The following is a 19,221-nucleotide window of genomic DNA, read 5'->3' on the forward strand; positions in this document are numbered from 1 at the left end:
TTTGGCTGAAAATGCAGTTATTGAATGTAAACTGAAGTGAAGCAGGCTTCAGACACACCAAACTTAATACCTGGTATCCCCAGCTTTCAATACGACAAAAAGAAGACAGAATTAATTAATTTCAATGTCTGTACCATAGGTAGTTTACTTCAAACAGAATCATTCATGATTACCATTCTGAAGACAAAAACACATTATACTTAACATTTTTTAAATACATGTATTGAATGTACATTTAAATTTCATTAGTTTTTCATTATTTTACAAGATAAGATTGATGATACACGTCGTTTGAAACAAAATAGCACATGCAACATCAGGGTAAATATACATATGTTGTTTCTCCTCAAGGCACCAACATACAATATACATGTACAAAATCACAGTTCCATGTACATAGCCAAGACATGTACATTATTTGAAATTCTGAGCTATACTTCTTGACATTTAACAAATGCTGCATTCACTGGCATGAGAAAGTTCAGTTCCAGGAATTTTTGTACGTTAGCAGTGTAAAGACCTATGTCTTACACAGCATATAGAGACCTTAACCCTTTCTTCTGGAAAGTTATGTCAGCTATCAACTTATAGCACATTAATCAGTTTTGTTCATTATTAACAGTTTGGAAATCCTTCCATCATTCACACACTTTGAACGATCACTTTCCTCTTGGAATCCCGACTGAATCGGTTCGATTTGAAGATTTCACTGTCATAAAATGATGTCAGGTTACTGATGTTGATCTGTCGAGCCTGAAAAGTTGGAAAGAATGTCAAATTTAACAATAAATCAAACACAAAATTTCAGTTTCTCTGGTGCATTTATGTTTCTTTCATCTGTTTCCATACAGAATTGTAGTCTGAATATGTCTAGTATTGAACATCTCAAATTGTTCCAAATTTTGAATTTGATTTCTGAATCAATGACACCAAATTGCCTGAATTTAATTATTAGCACTATTTATGGGCTTGATGACAAAAATGTTGCCAAGAATTTGAATAATAGAATCTCTCACCCCCTTTGGGGTGAGAAAGGGGAATCACAACTCGAGGGCAAGATTCTTAAGTTGCCAAACATGAGGGTTTGAGTTATACACCACACGTGGTATATGACCTTCCGTAGTTTTGATTGGTCGAGAAGATGAACCTTGACCAGACGACTTTTTTCACGCGCTTTTTGCCGCGTGCTGTTTTGTTTATGTCGTTTGCTGTCCTCATCCGGCAAATATTGGTGAGGTTATGCGATGGGAAAAGGAGGTTATTAAGGCAATACCAAAAGAAGATGATGCTTAAAGATTTGATCGCTAGTTTCAGGCAAAATTGCTACAGACGCTCGATATCGCTTCAACGCCATACTGTCGTGTGTCCAGGTCGTGAAACCCAGAGACGTAATATATATGTCTCTGGGAAACCCAAACAAGATCTGTAACAGTGTCGGAAAATATTTCGTTCTCCACACGTCCCGTATATTTGGAGGGCCTGTCTATGGGGGAACTCTCACTATAAACGTCCCCTATGGTTTTGGACATTGACAGCAATTAGTTCGTCTTCATCACTTGGCACGATGCAGACTTCGTATGACATGCTTACGTGCATCTAGTCTGTGGTTGATTTATATTAATTAATGCAATATTGCATACTCTCAATATTTAAAGTTGTGCATCTAATTTTTTTTTTACGAAGTTGTAACTGAAACATTAATTTTGAAAATTATCAAATTTGTAAACAAAAGTCATTTTTGAATATTAATGAGTGACTTTTTACATATGGGTCATATCACTATGCCAGCCTTGTCAACAAAATGTGTGTATGCTATTCAAATCAGGAAATACTCTAGCTGTTTCCGACTGAGATTGTGGTAGAAAAAGATCACACGACTCGTGGTTGTTGAGTATGGTATTTATTTCACTCTCGTTAGTTAATTTTCAAAATTTATAAAAAGACACTCGCTAAAGCTCGTGTCTTTTGTAACTTTTGAAAATTAACTAACTCGCGTGAAATATATACCATATTCAACAACCACTCGTTGTGTAACCTATATATCTTAAGACCCACTTTTTTGCATCAAACATTTTACTTTTCCGTTAATGACTGAGCATTATTCTGGATGGTGTCCAGTATTTGAAAATGTCTCATATTCCATGGTTTTGGCATTTAAACTGTTAAAAACAGTCCTTTCCCTATAAAACCAAACTCACTCATAATAACTGATCACTGTACTGACCTTATCCTGAAGATCCTTTTCAGAAATTTCAATGGACTCTTGCTCCATGCCAAACCTATTCCTGTTGAAGGACATCTGGTCAGCAGCCAGCTGGGTGAGGATGAAGAGAAGAAGCTCATTGTTGTCCTTTCTGAAGGCAAGGTAGCGGCTGAACGTCTGCAAAAAATAAGTGTTACTAAAATAAGTATTTGCTGAACGTCTACAACAAATAAAATGTAACTCAAGGTAGCACATTAATGCCATAAAAAAAAATCTTTTTCATATGATTTCACGTTGAGCTTAATATAGAAAATTCTCTATCCCAAATACTTTTCTCACAAAGTTTAATTAATTGATTTCAGTAACTGCCCATCAGCATTTAACGTAGATGAGGGTGAATTAAAGACAGTAAAAATGGAATCCTACATACCTTTCTCATGGTTCTTGTGATGCTGAATTTCTGTGTACTAATGAAACTCTCGAGCATGATGCGGATTGCCATATTAACGTCGTCTTCATTCACATAATCGCGGAGATGCATTTTGGCGTGTGCCTCAGCCATCCTGATCATGGATTCTATATGACGGACTGTGATGGGAATACTTCCTGTGGACTGTAAGAAAATAAAGAAGATTTTGTGTAGAAAATAATGAGGCTGAGAGGGCCTGGATATTTAAGCAAACATGGCTAAATATTTGCATTATATAGAACATCACAAACATTTTCCAATTTTGACTCCCTCAGCAACACCCTTCCTTTATTACGGACCTTTCCTTGTGATAACCAAGGGTCCCCAGGGGCACAGCCAGACCCAAGTGCTAAACCCGATAGCGTGACTGTGCCTTCTTTTCATGCCCAGCAACTATTAACATGGTAGATTCTGACTCTAAAGAAAATCATTTGAAGTTTCAAGACTTGGAGTCAGAAACTGAAAATCTCATTGACAACTTGTCAAGTTTAAAATGTCTGTTACTTTCATGATTTCCAAAAGTCATACATAGGCCCTGGCTTCATTCCAAAAGCAACTGTTATATGTATTAAATGTGAAAGACACCAAGCAGTCGCTTTTAATGCTATTACTTTCTATAAATAACTACTAAATCCTAGGACTTTTTTCTCCTAAAAAAACCTGCTACCGGTATACTTGATTTTCTGCTTTTATTACAGGCATACAACTCTAAAATCAAGACTTACCATTGATTCCCGTCGGAGTTCTGCATACATCTTGGCAATTTTGTCCTGATCCATCTTGTGTAACTTGGGGTGCACTTTCTCCTTACAGTAGGTGATGTATTTCTTCAGGAGATCCTGAGGAAGTGGCTCCACAGAAGAGTTTGTGTTCAGCACGTTCTGTGTAAAGTATATCATAACATTTCATATTTTCTAACATTGTTACCACAAGAAGCCTTCTTATTTATTCATAAAAGTATTCCTCTGGTGAATCAACTTAGAAATCATTTGACAGAGATGACTGCTGCATAAATCTGAATCTAAATACTTTTGGGAGAAACCTTCAGGATCATAAGCAGTTACGACTAATTGTCTGCATTATAATTACAGCCTATGTTGGACTGTTGGAGCGTTCTGATAAGGGAAGGGGATAAGGGAGTGAATTTTTCAATGTTTTTTTACAACTTACCAGATTCTCATCAGCCTGGGTATCACTTGCATCGGGGTGGTGTTTAATGTGACTACCAGTCACAAATCTGGCAAGTCTCTCATCCTGAATGGGATCCACTGTGTCCCTCACCACACACAGGACGTCAAATCGTGACACAATTGGCTCTGTCAGATCAACATTCTCCGCAAATGTGAGTGAAGGGTCATACCGACCGCCGATAGGGTTGGCTGCTGCCAACACAGCACACCTAGCCTGAAGGGAGGTAACTATGCCGGCTTTGGAGATGGAGATTGTCTGCTGTTCCATTGCCTCGTGTATACTTGTTCTGTCAGAGTCATTCATCTGTTTAGTAAGAAATGTGTAATCAAGTGATCATGACATTTACAAGGTCAGGACATTTTTATTTAATTTTCGTTTCAAGAATAATTAACCCTTAGGCTGCTACATTGATTTCTATGTAATGGGACACCACTGCTGAATTAGTTACTGAAATATAAAAATGTGCACAACTTGAAAAATATTTGTTATATATGTGAAAAAAAGTTATATGAAAATTGTTCGTTGTTGTCTCTAGTTTATATTAATGTTTTCAATTCTAAAGTTGCTTCAGTATTTACCTGTACAGGCGGTAATAAAAGGTAATAAAAGGTTAAACTTTTAATTAATCGGATTTAAGCAAGAGAAAGATCTTTTTTTTTTTTAAATGTCCGCAAATGTGATTGGCAAATGATAACAGAGGTTGTAAACTTCATTTTTGACATAAGACGCTGTACATTTACACGGAGATTCTCCGGTAAAAATGTCAGGTATTCCGTCAAGAATTGCATGTGATTTGCTACAGGTTTCAGGTCGTCATTCAATATATTTACTGTCACAGTCGGCATATAGATATATCTTAGCTACGGTCTAGTTTATGATTAAATCATCAATAAAAAGTTTGAAGAAATAAATCGACTCAAAACGTATAAATGTCAATGTTCAATTTGGCCTCACCTGCAGACGACATGTGCGCCTAAGTCCGCCGATATTTTCCTGTTTGCGTAGGGCACAAAGCCGTTCATTGGAAAGTTACATATTATGTTACACTGAAGTATTTCCACATCAACCATGTCAAACCCTTTAAAACCTTTATTATCATTGTAGGTGACGCTGGAGAATAAATGTTTATTCCTAGGTTCAATCTACATGTCCGCCATTTTTTTACTTTTTTTCGATTTGAAATTCTCTCGCACACCTTTGGTCATTACTAGTGTACACTGCCGGGAATATCAAAAGTAATGACAAAACAACCAATCAGAAGCATTCTACTATACACGTTCGGGTTTAGTATAGCAACAACCCAACTTCACACTTCCTGGCTACCGATCAAAACCTGCAAACCGAGAAACGGCATATGCCGTGCGTAGCACTGACGACCAGACTTTTTAAGACAGCATATGCTGTGCGTAGCAGCCTAAGGGTTAATGTTCTAGACAAAGGGTAATCACAATTTTGTATGAAGAATATTATAAACTGAATAGGCAGATCCCTGCTAAATTCATGCCACTCTAAACTATAATTCAAATGTCGCATGGTTTTAAAGATACATCATTTGCTTCAATCATTTATTAAAGTAGTGCATGTTCAACTTGTGTAACAAATTCTTATTATTTTTCATATCATTTGCTTGATTAAAATTTTACCTTATCAAACTCGTCAATAACACAGATTCCCTTGTCTGCCAGCACGAGAGCTCCTGCCTCCAACGTCCATTCCTTGGAAATGGGATTCCTCTGGACATAAGCGGTCAGACCTACAGCGGAGGCACCTTGACCGGTGGTAAACACTACCCTAGGTGCAGTCTTCTCCACATATTTGAGGAACTGGGATTTGGCTGTGCCAGGATCCCCACAGCATAACACATTAATGTCACCTCGCACTTTATGCTTGCCACCAGGGTTTTTAGGCTCACCACCAAATATGGCAAGGGCAAGTGCACGTTTAATATCTTCGTGACCATAAATGGAAGGTGCAATACTTGCGAAGATCTGGGAAAAAAATGAAATTGTTTTAAATACCTAAGAATGGAATGTTTTCAGTGTAACTTACTATACAAGGTTGTACAATTATACAAAATATCAACCTGTATACCATTTTAATACCCTACCGTCACTATTCTTTTACAAACTCTGACTTTGGACAGGTATTAGAAAGTTAATGCCCTCTACATTTGTTAAAATCCTTTAATGTACAAAACTGTCAAGGTAAATATTTTAATAATAGAGTAGAAAATGTATATTTCATTTATTGGCAAAAAAAGTATCCACCCAACAGTCAAATAACCTGAATAGGAATGTACAAATAACCTTAATAGGAATGTACAAACTTGTCACTGTCTTAATCTGAATGTAAAATATCATTGAAGCTAATATTAAAACTTTTTTTTTAAAGATTATTAAAACTTTCTTTTTAAAGATATGAATGAAACAAGCATACCCTCTCTCCAATTCTTTCATCTTTGGATAAATGAATAATGGCTTTGATGTCTTCATCTGTCAAACAGCTGGCAGCCATTTTATCATCTTTCTTTGTGATGTGGTTGGCTTGAATAACCGTGGCAAACACTGGGAAACCATTCGCAATGTTTAACGAGCCATCATAGTTATTATGGTAGATACCGGTCAGTTCCTGCAACAAACAATACAAATTAACATAAAAATTTCAGACAACGCAAGTACTATCTTACGATAAAGTTAAATGATCTTAAAGTTAACAAACAATTAAAATATCTATGTAGATATTTCTATATTTTCTAGATACATGCATTGAAATTTCAAACAATTCGGGATGGAATATCTTCACAAGTTCAAACATTATAAATATACATACAAATGTTCCAACAATACAAATGATTATATGTAACAATTGAACAATGAAAATATATGCATAAAATGCAGCAATCACATGTTTAAATACAGATCACAGCTCCATAAGGCGTAAGGGGCCCTATATTTATGAAATTTGCACATCAACTGCATGAAAAGGACATAATATTTAACAACAGTTGAAATATTCCTGTTCATATTTCAACATCTATTATTTTAGAGTTAAAAACAATGGAAGTATTTTACCTTACAGTAACTCTACAAACTAGACTTACAATTTCATCTCCAGGTTTACACATATCCACCTGGTCGTCCAGTAAAATGGCATCCTTGGATCGAGGCAACCGTCCCGCCGGAACCTTGCCAGGACTTTCTTGTAATGTGATTCTTTGATAATTTTTATAAATTGTCTGAAAGATAATGTCACTTATACTTTAATTTGGTCAGAAATAAAACTGGTATGAATACACACTCGAGCATCATCCTTGGAGTTGCTACATTTCTAAATGGCAATGTTTTTTAGTCCACATACCTGAATTTGACCATGATTGACGTAAGTACAAGCAAGATAATAATTGGAACTTGTGTATTCAGTGTTCATCTTTAGTGGTAGATCTACAGACATAATTCTTGAAGATATGTTATCAGTCTACACCAACCAAAGTTTATAGACTTACTAGTCTTGGAAATTATCCAGGACACAATTTCATATTGGTTACGTCAGTAAATTTGTTAAAAACTTCCTCACTATTTCCCAGTTTCTGTGTGTCAGTTTTTAGGCCAACAGAACCATGATGTACAAATTTCGCTTTTATTTCTATTTAGTTCAGAATTGAAAAGGATATGATTCCCCCAACACAAACCCTGGTTACACTATTACCAATACTCCACAAAAGCAACAATTGTTTGATAACATTTTTTCTGGTAAATGACACTGACCTGTTCCATGTTGATTTCAAAGGGTCCAGTAGACTGGCACTCGGGACATGAGCCTGGTTTCACCTCGTTGTTCTGTGACTGGTAAAATGGACCAAGGATGAAGTTACATTTGTTACAGTCATATTTGATGACACTGAGCTGGGGTAGTACACCTGTAGAGCTGGTCACAACACCACTAGTTCTGATCAGCTGGTTCAAATGAAGCTGACGTAAAGAACGCAGTTCTTCTATCAGAGGTAGCTCCCCAATCCGCACATGTATTTCTTTGACGATCTTCTCATAGTTGGGGTACATGCTCAACACCACTTCCTTTGCAGCCTGAAAATATATTTTATTACAACTTGAGAACAATTTTCTTCCAAATATCAACCCTAACACGATAACGCTGATGTGCTCAGGACTGTATCGGAATCTTCTGTCATACTGCTATACCAATGTTTATGAAAATCCTGGAGGACATTTCCAGGGTTCCTACAGGAATTTTATTACAAAATTCAAGGCTTTTTAGAACCTTTTAGTTGTCTTTCTTAGTAAAGTTTGCAAATAATTCTCAAAATACGGAGACTTGGATGTGTAACCTTGATGTCTCCAAAGTCACTTCCACCTAACAACCCCAAAAACTAACTGGTTGGCAGTACGAAAATCTAGAAACTAACTCAAAACTAACATTTCATTCTTATATTTTCTGAATTCATTTTTTATCAGAATAACACCACAAAACCACCAAAACTAACATACAATCATAGATATATGATCATTTACTCAATGTCAAGGCTCTTTTGTATCCTTTCAAGACATTTTTGTTAAATTTAAAGGGTTTTAGGGCCTTTTTCATCAATTTTGGGGCTTTTCGAGGCCAATCCTTTGTTATTAGAGCCTTTTCAAGGCCTGTACAAAGTTACAAACCCTGATTTCATAACATTATATAACTAACATTTTCATCCAAACACTTACCTCATCAAAATTCTGTAACATTTCTGTTGGTGCCTCTGGCAAGAAATAGGCCAACACTTGTTCTACTGATGCCAGCAAGTTATAATCAATGATCAGACTTTCTTTATTGGCTAAAAATAAAGCAATAATCCATAAATGAGATCATGAAAAATCATCAAAAGAGTCTTTATCTTGCAGGTCTTAATTAATAAAGTTGAATGTTTTTTCATTTCTACACAATTTATTTTGCTGGACCAGATCTTTTACAAAGGAGAGCAGTTCTAGAACGAATTGTATGGGAGGAGTGGAAGACATCTTTCCACACCAATTGAACGCATTTAATGTATGAAACCGTAGGCAGATGTGGTTTGAACCCTACCACTTATATTAGTACAGGTGTCTCCTGCCTCCCCAATACAATAACATATTGACTAACTTTTGTAGAAAAAAAATCACCCAAAACTGTCTCTGAAGGACATCAAGATTGGAAAAATGTTAAGAATACACAATTAGTTTATTGGTAAAATGTATAAATAAAGGAAAAGCAGGCTGGTACATTTTTATGCTATCTAGTACTAATCTAGCCAGGATTTTTTATTTCAAGAAGTTTATTGAAATAAGTTAAAAGACAAAGTGAATAATATATCCAAAAGAAATTGACAGAGATAATTGTAAACAAAGCTAATTGATATTTAACAGGATCATCAGATGAACAGAAGTGAGCATACCTTCCACCATTTGTCGAATTTTTTCTCTGTACACATTATGGCCTTTGGAGTCGACAAATGTCCGCAGGAAGTTTTTAAATCTGTTTTTTATTTCCGTCTTGGGTCCTAACATGGAAACCCATTCCCGAACAGTGTGTCCTTTCATGTCTTCAAGGTTTTCAATACTCTCAATCATCTGTAGAAATGAAAGAAAACAAATAGAAATATATCGAAAATGGTTATATGATAATCAGCTCACAACATTTCTACTTCTAGGCAGGCCACAATTTAGTGTTTTATTCATAGATTCAATTTGACCCCTACAAATGGTATGTGGCAATTAGAGCTGTCACGATACACCTTTATTTTAAAATATAAACAAAATGAGATATATAAGCCGTCGATACACGGAAACCCCCAGTGTTTCCATACTTTTGATTTGAAGCTTGCCGGAGCATCACAAATTTTCATTTCCTTACGGCGGTCCGCCATTTTGTTATGAATGCTTTGTGAAAATTGCAACCTCGCAGACGATTGGTTGAGGGTTTAGAGATCAGCCAATGAAATTGAACGTCTCACAGATGTTTTGGCTGAAGCGGCATAGACTAATATTCAAATCGTGACGCATTAAAAATCCGGAAAAAAATATATCGTGAATCGAACATAAATAATCGCGGTACAAGTGCATCACAGTAAATTGTGACACTTCTAGTGGCAATAGAAATATTTACTGGAAAAGGACTTTAATTGATGCTTGTTCCAAAACACCATATAGTCCCTAACTGGAAAGCTGAAGCTGAATGTATGTCAGAAAAAGGATTTACTAGGAACTTTGCCATGATTCAAATTAATCATTAATTGTGTAAAAGATTGTTACTTCATCATCATCCATTTCTCCCTCTGCAGCTCGTTCAGCCCGTCGCCTTTTCCTGGGGGCAGATTCATCTTCCTCATCAGATTCCTCTGTAAACAAACCATAACAAGTTTAGTCAATGATTTTGTTAAAAAGAAACAAATTTAATCAACTTTCTTTCAAGTTTGAATGGAATTCCTTAATGATGACTCAAATTTCTTACCATACATTAATCCTCTCCTCATGCGCCCTGTAAGAATTCCTTCCTCTCGCTCCCTCTGCCGTATTTCTCTTTCAGCAGCTTGCCTTGCCGTCTCGGACAGATCTGAGAAATCTCCATCATCGTCCATGCCATCCTGATCATATACATCTAGAGCTGGTATTACTCGATAGTCCCTGTAAACAAACCCCATTAAACTTGTATTGTTTTGACATATTAACTCATTACATTTTACAATTGATGCATGTTTAAAATTGATCTCTTGGCAAAATTTGTCCAGATAGCACATGCTTGTAAATTTATCAATTCAGAATCAGTTAATTAAAAGCCTGATGGACATTTAATACTGACTGTTCTAGTTGGTCACCAAAGAGTTCCTCTCCATCTTGTTCTTCCTCTTCTCCTGCCGGATCTCCCAGGAGTTCCGACTCATCCTCAAATGGGGGTAGATCACGCCCCGGACTTGAGGTGATGGGGTCAATTCTCCTCCCTCCTCTGCCTCTTGATGAGGGTCTAGAAGGGCTTGTTGCTGTGGAGAAGGGATCCGATGATGTTTCTTCCTAAAACAAAAAGTTTTTATTATTATCTTTGGGCGAAGTGGAATAAGTCAAAAAAGTAAATCATTATCTCTGGACCAGTGCACAGGTGGACTTAATAAATAACATTTCATTATATGACCATGGTTTTTTCCAGTGTATTTCTGGAAATGTAACCTTCTAGACTTTTGCAACTAAATTCTAAATCATCCAATCAGCAAGCACTCTGAGGAATTTAAATGTGGAATTGGTGACAGGTTTGCAAGTTTCAACAAGTTCATATTGTTAACTTTTGAAAAGGAACAGTTATAGCACATTTTGATACAGTGGGGCAGATATATATATGAGTCAAAAGGAGTGCTTTTCTGTCCTTGATCACTGGATTCCCTTGAAGATTTCTGGTCATAACGATCTGGAGCCTGTAATGCTGTAAAAAGCCATGAAACCTGTCCAATAAGTTTTTGGTTTTTTTGCAGTTGACATATTGTGCATGTTTTTATGAACCTAGATAGCTACCATTGGTGAATCTCATGCATTAAAGCTAGTAGCATTACATTTTGTTTTTGTTTATATACTTAGTTATTTAGTTGCATGTTTAAATTGTGAAGAAAATATCTAAATCCATTGGGAAGATGATGTGGTGCTGATTGAAATAAGTAGACAAGAGTGCAGCTTAGTTTTTCATGTTATTTACTAGTATGATATGTAAAATTAAAACATGTTGATCTTGCTGAGCAATGAAGTTAGTAATGGCATCTGGTATGTATAAAATGTGAAAATATGAAACAGTCTTCCCTACCCCACAATCCTCATCTGGTACATAAATATGTTAACATATTTACATACCAGATGCGGATGTGTGTGGTGATGGAGGTTAAACAGGTTGGGCACAACAGCACATGGGTAACAAGAGGCCCATGGGCCTAAACGGTCATCTGACTACAATACAAAGACTCAACAGGGAGAAAGGAAACTTTTCAACTTTCAATGAAATATTCTCAATCCCACTGGTGGAAGTTGAGAAGAAGTTTAAAATGTGTTTTTTAAGATGGCGGTCATTGTGGCCATCTTGGATTTTGCACCAACCCGAAAAATAACACTTGGTCAGGACTATCTCAGGATCATTTCTGGCAAGTTTCAGCTCAATCCCACTGGTGGAATTTGAGAAGAAGTTTAAAATTACCCATTCGAGAAATAACTTCATTACTGAAATGGGGAATAAAGTGAAATAAAAACACAAATACACTTGGAGCAAAAAAGGACAATATTCTTTCAACTAAATCTAATAAATAACACAATGAAGTATATCTGTGCACACAAAATTATCAATTCTGACGTCTTAACTTTTTGAGAAAAGGAAAAACCATATCACAACACTGACTTTGTTCTCCATTGACTTCAGTGTGTAGTCAATGTGACCATCCAGTGCAAATGTGACAGATAAGTAGGGTTTTTTCTGTTTGCTATTTATAGCAACTCTACAACACACTTTTCACAAAAATTAGGCAACTGAATTAACATATTATAGCGCACAACAATGGTACCACATTGTATTTTTCATTTGATTACGTTGAAAGAAAGCCACCCTATTGTTGAAAATGTTTTTATTTCACTTTATTCAATTTCAGCACATAATAAGATTATCTAAGTCCGTAATTTCAATAATAAAATTGTTACTCAAATGGAGGATTGTTACTCGTATGTGCCCAACCTGTTTAAAGTGCAACACGACACTGGGTTGAAAAAAGGAAGTGACCACTGTCCACAGGTGCTCGGGTTCTGGAATATATGGGTCAAAGAAGTATATATCACACCACTGTGATAGTAAATAATTGGGTTCTAGAATATATATAACATTATCTGTTTACGTATCGCACCCAACTAGAAATTGCACCACCTTCTACTACTAAATCAATTAGTATATCACAATGGTGTGCGATACCTAAATATCACATGTATTCCAGAGCCCGAGCACCTGTGGGGACTAGGGAGGGGATAGCAAAGGGTTACAAGAAAATATCTGTCTCAGTCTGTGACAGTGTTTGTATACCTGGTCAAGTCGCCCAATTGTTCATTTTAAACAATAAAAGTGATTTGGTAATAATAAAGTGCTTGAAATAAATAACGTTGCGATCTCCAAGAAAAAAAAGTTATAAGCAAAATTTCGAGGCAAAAATGGCGTGGCCACGAGCCTGACAAACATCGGCAAGATATATCGTCAGTGTAACGATTTCGATTAACAAAACAACCTTGTCATACAAAAAAATGCAAATCAAACGTAAAGTTTATATCAAACATGTATTATACACGCTGTATATATTCTGTTCTACTGAAAATATTATACTCACCGCCATCCTGTTTATTGTGTCTTTATAAACAACGTGATCGTAAAGCGCGGGAAAGAAGGGTTCATGACCCGAGGGTCATGGGGTCAAATGATGTTCGGAACTCATTAGATAAATCTCTCTGGACTTTTCCCAGTATAACATTATTCTGTAGTTTATTTTCATCAATTTAATTTAAAACGTGTTATTCAGCAGAATCTGATCAAATGTCTCACTAAGGACACCGATAAACACTTACATATCATATGCATGCAGGAAAAAAGATTTTACCAAAAAAAGTGTATTACGGTTTCTACAACGTGTTAATAAAACACTTGTAAAAACACTTAATTGTTACACAAAAAAAACGAAATCACCCTCCACTTCTCTTTGACAATCAAATAGTAAATGAAATAACTAATCATAAACACTTAGGTCTTTTATTCAACTCCAAAGGTTCATGGAGTAATCACATCGCAGAAATCTATGAAAAAGCATGCAAAAGATTGAATATTTTAAGAACACTCAAATACAAAGTTGACAGAAATGCTTTAATAACACTATATTATTCTTATGTAAGACCTATTCTTGAGTATACAGATGTTATTTGGAACAATTGCACTATTGGCGAAGCGAAACTATTAGAATCTGTACAAATTGAGACCATGAAAATAATAACTGGATTACGAAGTGGAACATCACATCAGAAACTATATTCTGAAACTGGGTTTGAACTGCTCTCTTCTAGGCATCATAAGCACAAACTTATTTTAATGTTTAAAATTCTAAATCATATGACACCGGTATATTTACATGACATTGTTAAACCTTATTTTAATGATGCTGTTCCACCTCATAATCTTAGACAACACAGATTTTTTAATATTCCTCGCTTTAGAAAAAATAAATATTTGGCAATAGTTTTTTTCCAGATGTCATGAAAATATGGAATTCGCTTGATTCTGAAATAACCTCAGCGCCATCATTAAATATATTCAAATCTAAATTGAATAATGAAAGAATCCCTCTTGTAAATATTACTTCTGTTTTTCAAAATTGTAGCCCTAGAAAGTTAAATGTTATCCTCTGCCAACTTAGAAATAATGCCAGTGACTTAAATTATGACAAATTTGCTGACCATCTGTCTCCTGATTCTTCCTGTTCATGTGGTCATCCAATTGCAAATTCTGAACACTTCTTCTTCACTTGTCCAAATTACTCTAATTCCATGAACTTAATCCATGATATCTATACCAGAGCTGGATACTTAAATGTTCAACTTTTGACATCTGGAAGTACTGATTTACCTTCTGAAATAAATATACTGATTTTGTCTAATGTTGAAAAGTACATCAATGCATCCAAACGGTTAGGATGATGTAAATAAATGTTTAAATATAATCAATCTATTATATATGTTTTTGGCATGTACATACAATTAAATGAATTATTTGCTGTAATTACCTAATTCAATCATAATTGTTGATAGTTGCTAGTCAATCTAGATAATATTGTAAATATCATATAGTGAATGAGTATTGACAGGAGTGTGTATAGTGAGTGTAAGTAGTTAAATGTATGAATGTATGATTGAGTGTATGAATTGAATACAATAATATAAATAGCTTATTAATTACATGTATATATATAATATCATATTTACACCATCATGGAGAAGATTGATATAGGCCTAGCCTGTTATCTGATCCATTTATATATGTTTATTTATATATATATAATAAAATTTGTTAAAACAAACAACACATGTAAACGGAAAAACCCCGTAAAAAACGTGATTGTTTGGTTTGGTTTATTTTTGTTTAACGCCCTATTAACAGCTAAGGTCATTTAAGGACGTGCCTCCATGTGTGAAGTGTATGCATGCTTGCGTATGTGTATGCAGGAGACAGGGTCTTCAGTTGTGATAGCTTGGATCTGATGGCGACTTTATAGTGCTATCTCACTGAATTGCCATGCCAGCACAGCATTCCGCCCAGTCACGTTATACTGACATCGGGAGAATCAGTTGATGTCATTCCATGATCATTGGGGGTGTCATTTTTACCGAAATTCGATCTAAACCCCTAAAACATGTAAAATTACTCTGAACACCTCATTAGTTTATGTCCAAATATAGTAACAAATTCTCAGGTCGCTATGGGGCCGACGTCGCGTTCGGTCGGCATGGTCGCAGACGCATTAGCGCAATTTAGTATAAAATTTGCAACGTTTAGCCAACGTAATTGGCGCAACAGTTGACATACAACCAAAGCCATGTAAATATCAACAACATGTCACTTGTAACCTCGGAGATATGATACAGCGGAACACTGCTTCCTTATATATCCAATGTTCAACGAATCAAGATCAAATTTCAGAAACTAACTTACTAAACCTATTATTTCCCAGGATCATTATACTAGAACCCTATTACACGGTTGTCATGATTGTGATGAAGACACAATTTCATATTTATTACAATGTATATCACAATATATTACTGAAACTGGCATTTTTGATTAAAGTACTTATACTTTGTTCGAAGAATCAGGGAGATACACTATACTTTATTGTTTATATGCTTTGTTAAAATAACTGTACCATACCGGCATTGTTTGGAGAAGGCTTACATATAGGCTTTATCTGATGCCAAATCCGTTTGAAATGAACAAAAACAATGAAATTGTCAAAGATGCTACCTCGTTAAAAGATTTCCGTTCATCAAACGTTGACTCTATATATGTTTCTTTATCAGCAACATTATTTTGAAATGTCGGGATTACAACGTTGGTGCAACGTTGGCCCGACAGCAAGCGATGTCTGAACAAAATATAAATATAATGGTCGGTTTAACATACCTTAAACGTTGGTGCAATGCTGGGCCGATATCTTGCTTCCTGCAACGTCGGAACCACGCTAGACCGACATTGAAACGTTTGAATTAAATACAAATCTACAGGGTCAGTTAAATAAGTGTACTAATTTGACAGTGTAATATATTTCGTTTTAAGCTTGGATTTATACAACGTTGGTGCCACGTTAGGCCGACACGTTGTTTTCTACAACGTCAGTACCGCATTGGGTCGACGTATTGTTTTCTACAAAGTCGTTGCACAGTTGGGCCGACACATTGTTTTATGTGAAACTAAATGCATAATCTTTCCTCTCCCCATACAACCATACAGTTTTTAGTTCGAATTATGGTTCTGTTGACACTTCGATATTTTGTTGTTTTTTAATCATTTTTGGCCGGAATGCTAATTTCAGGAAGGCAGGAGTGAAGGTCAGAGGAAGTAAGATGACTACACGTGTAGGAACAGGGAAACACAGAATTTGGAAGGCTCCTATGCAGCAGTCGGGAGAAAACTGGTGAAGTTGCTTACATTTCTTTAAAAAAAAAGGTTGTGTGGCTACTTCAAGCTGCATAGTGGGTCAAGGTCATCCATTTGGACAAAAATGATAGCCTTCCACCAAACTCGGTGAAGGAAATATTTCCTAACTCTACTTTAGAAGAAGTCGTTTTTAAGGAAATGGGTATTACTGCACCATTTTGATCAAAATGAATACCACATATTTAGGGTGTTTTTTTTATAGAAAGATGGAGAACCAGAGATGGTGTCAAAGCCACCCTATGCTCCCCTGCTTAAAAATGTATCATCTATAAAGATTTGTTAGTAAAAATGTCAAGTTCAAAACAGGTCAAAAGTCTCAAAAATCGATTTTTTTTTTTAAATTTTAATCAATATTTTAACCCCACAGGAACTTCTATGCAAAATATCAGCATGCTAGTACACATATTTAACGTTGATATATATATGCTTTAAAAACGTTAAGTACAAAAACAGGTCGAAAATTTCAAAATTGTGAAATTATTTATTAATTTAAACTTCCCTACATAAATAGTATACCCCCACAGGAACCCCATGCCAAATACCAACATCCTAGTATACAAATATAATGAATGACAAGCTTCTAAATAACTTGCAGGTAAAACTTTAACGTTTATGTGCTTCAAAAAAGTTAATTACAAAACAGGTCAAAAAGTGAAATTATTTTTTAATTTTCACTTCACTACATCAATATACATCTAAATAACTTGCAGGTAAAGCTTTTACATTTTCACGCTGATGCCCACGCTCACGCTATAGCTCTGAAGATTCTGACTAAGAATTGCTTCCCTTGCCAAGGTATTCATCTCTCATTTTCTTGCTGTGCAATCATAATTCCTGAGTAGCAACATCAGTAAAGTGTGATTCATCATTGGTTGCAGAAAGGTTTCCAGTTTGACCCATTCAGTTTTTACTTTCAAATATTCCAACTATAATTATGTAAATTGCATCTCAAAATGCGATACATTTGGCATACTTCTGTAGAACATAACAATCATTTCATAACATGCTGTAGTAATAATAGCAAAAATATATTATAACTTGAACTGTACCCTTTACCTGAACATATGGCACATGTGAAATTGAGAAGGTAATAACCTAAAACACATTGTATAGCTCACTACTCTAGCACACTCGTGATCTATACATTGACCTCTGTAGAAGTTGCTTTTAAGTTTTTTATATGGAACTTATGACCTTGAAAGTGGTCCAGGTATTATATTTATAGCCCTTCATTTCAGCAAGCAAAGGTACAGGACAAATATCCCAATTCTTGGACTCGTGGTTCTGGAAAAGTTGTTTGAAGATTATTATTTGACCCAGTAACCTTGTAAGTGAGGTATCATTATTATTATTTGACCCAGTAACCTTGTAAGTGAGGTATCACTATTGTTATTTGACCCAGTAACCTTGTAAGTGAGGTATCATAATTATTATTTGACCCAGTATTCTTGTAAGTGAGGTATCACTATTATTATTTGACCCAGTAACCTTGTAAGTGAGGTATCATAATTAATCTGAAGAAACTTGATAACCTGCTACCCTTTCAAAGAAAGCAAATATAAGGAATGTAGTTGTAAGAGAGATTTTTTACATATTTGACCCAATGACTTTGAAGGGAGCCAAGGTAATTTATTTGAACAAACTATGCATCTATCACTGCCATCTAAATGTAAGCTAAAAATGAAACAAAGTCTGACAAGCTATAGCACCACAATTTATTTTACACTACAACAAATATCCACATACCTAAGTTTAAACATTTTATTAAACAATCCTACAAAATAACAATATCGATTTCAATCAATTTTAGCAATAAGATTTCATCAATGGCAAATGGAATTATCTGCTTGTAGATTCTGTCATCAACTTCATTGGTATGGTTAAATTCTATCACCAAAATTATGTTAATCAAAATAGAATATTCTAGCTCTCCTCACAACAAGAAATCGTCTAGCCCTGAGGAAGTTGTAACAATTCATTGATGTTACTACGGTAACAATTCATTGATGTTACTACGATTTAAATCGTTGACAATACTACACAAATATATATATTTTTTAATCTGTCAATAATCAATAAATTCATTTTAATAATTGATGGTCATATTTGCTAAAATCTTTGACATGTCTCACTGAAGTATATATCATAATCTCTTCAATAAGTTGCTGTATTAAAAGTGTATATTCCGGTCTACATAAATAAGAAGATTACTTCTAGTATACCATAACACGGTTTTTGGTATTAGGACTTGGAAAAGCCTCTGAATATCATTAAAATGAACACATTCTGTCTGGTAAAAAAGTCTTGGGGGCCCCTTTCAGGTATCCGGTTCAACCAGTTGAAACAGTTGAACCTAAAAGAATGACAGGCGCAGATCTGAACCGAGGCTGACCTCAGGAATGTTCAGCACGTGTAGAATGAGGAGTCCAGACGTGCCTGACCAAAACTAAAATGCTGACTATTTTTTACTTGTGTTATTTTTTTATAAATCAAGGTCAATCAACATGCAGATTTTAAGATACATTATATAGTCTAGTTGAAGTGTGAAAGAAGGACATATTATGTATTATTTATTATGTATTATTTATTATATATTATTTATTAGGTATTATTTATTTTCCAGAACTGT

At 35.2% G+C, this 19,221-nt stretch overlaps 1 protein-coding gene across 1 annotated transcript; it reads right to left on the reverse strand.

Annotated features, from left to right (window-relative positions):
* Window positions 1-106: 106 nt before the first annotated feature.
* Window positions 107-13,299, reverse strand: LOC110462246 (DNA replication licensing factor mcm2-like). The gene is made up of 15 exons (XM_021516131.1): window positions 13,225-13,299; window positions 10,692-10,900; window positions 10,344-10,516; window positions 10,145-10,230; window positions 9,289-9,463; window positions 8,582-8,691; window positions 7,628-7,945; window positions 6,964-7,098; window positions 6,300-6,491; window positions 5,507-5,851; window positions 3,843-4,166; window positions 3,398-3,553; window positions 2,634-2,816; window positions 2,225-2,380; window positions 107-753 (listed from the first exon to the last, which is right to left on the reverse strand). The coding sequence occupies exons 1-15, from the start codon at window positions 13,228-13,230 to the stop codon at window positions 643-645; spliced, it is 2,679 nt and encodes an 892-aa protein (XP_021371806.1). The 5' UTR covers window positions 13,231-13,299; the 3' UTR covers window positions 107-642.
* Between the last annotated feature and the right edge of the window lie 5,922 nt (window positions 13,300-19,221).

The sequence above is a fragment of the Mizuhopecten yessoensis genome, unplaced genomic scaffold, assembly GCF_002113885.1.
Source record: "Mizuhopecten yessoensis strain PY_sf001 unplaced genomic scaffold, ASM211388v2 scaffold10765, whole genome shotgun sequence".
NCBI lineage: Eukaryota > Metazoa > Mollusca > Bivalvia > Pectinida > Pectinidae > Mizuhopecten > Mizuhopecten yessoensis.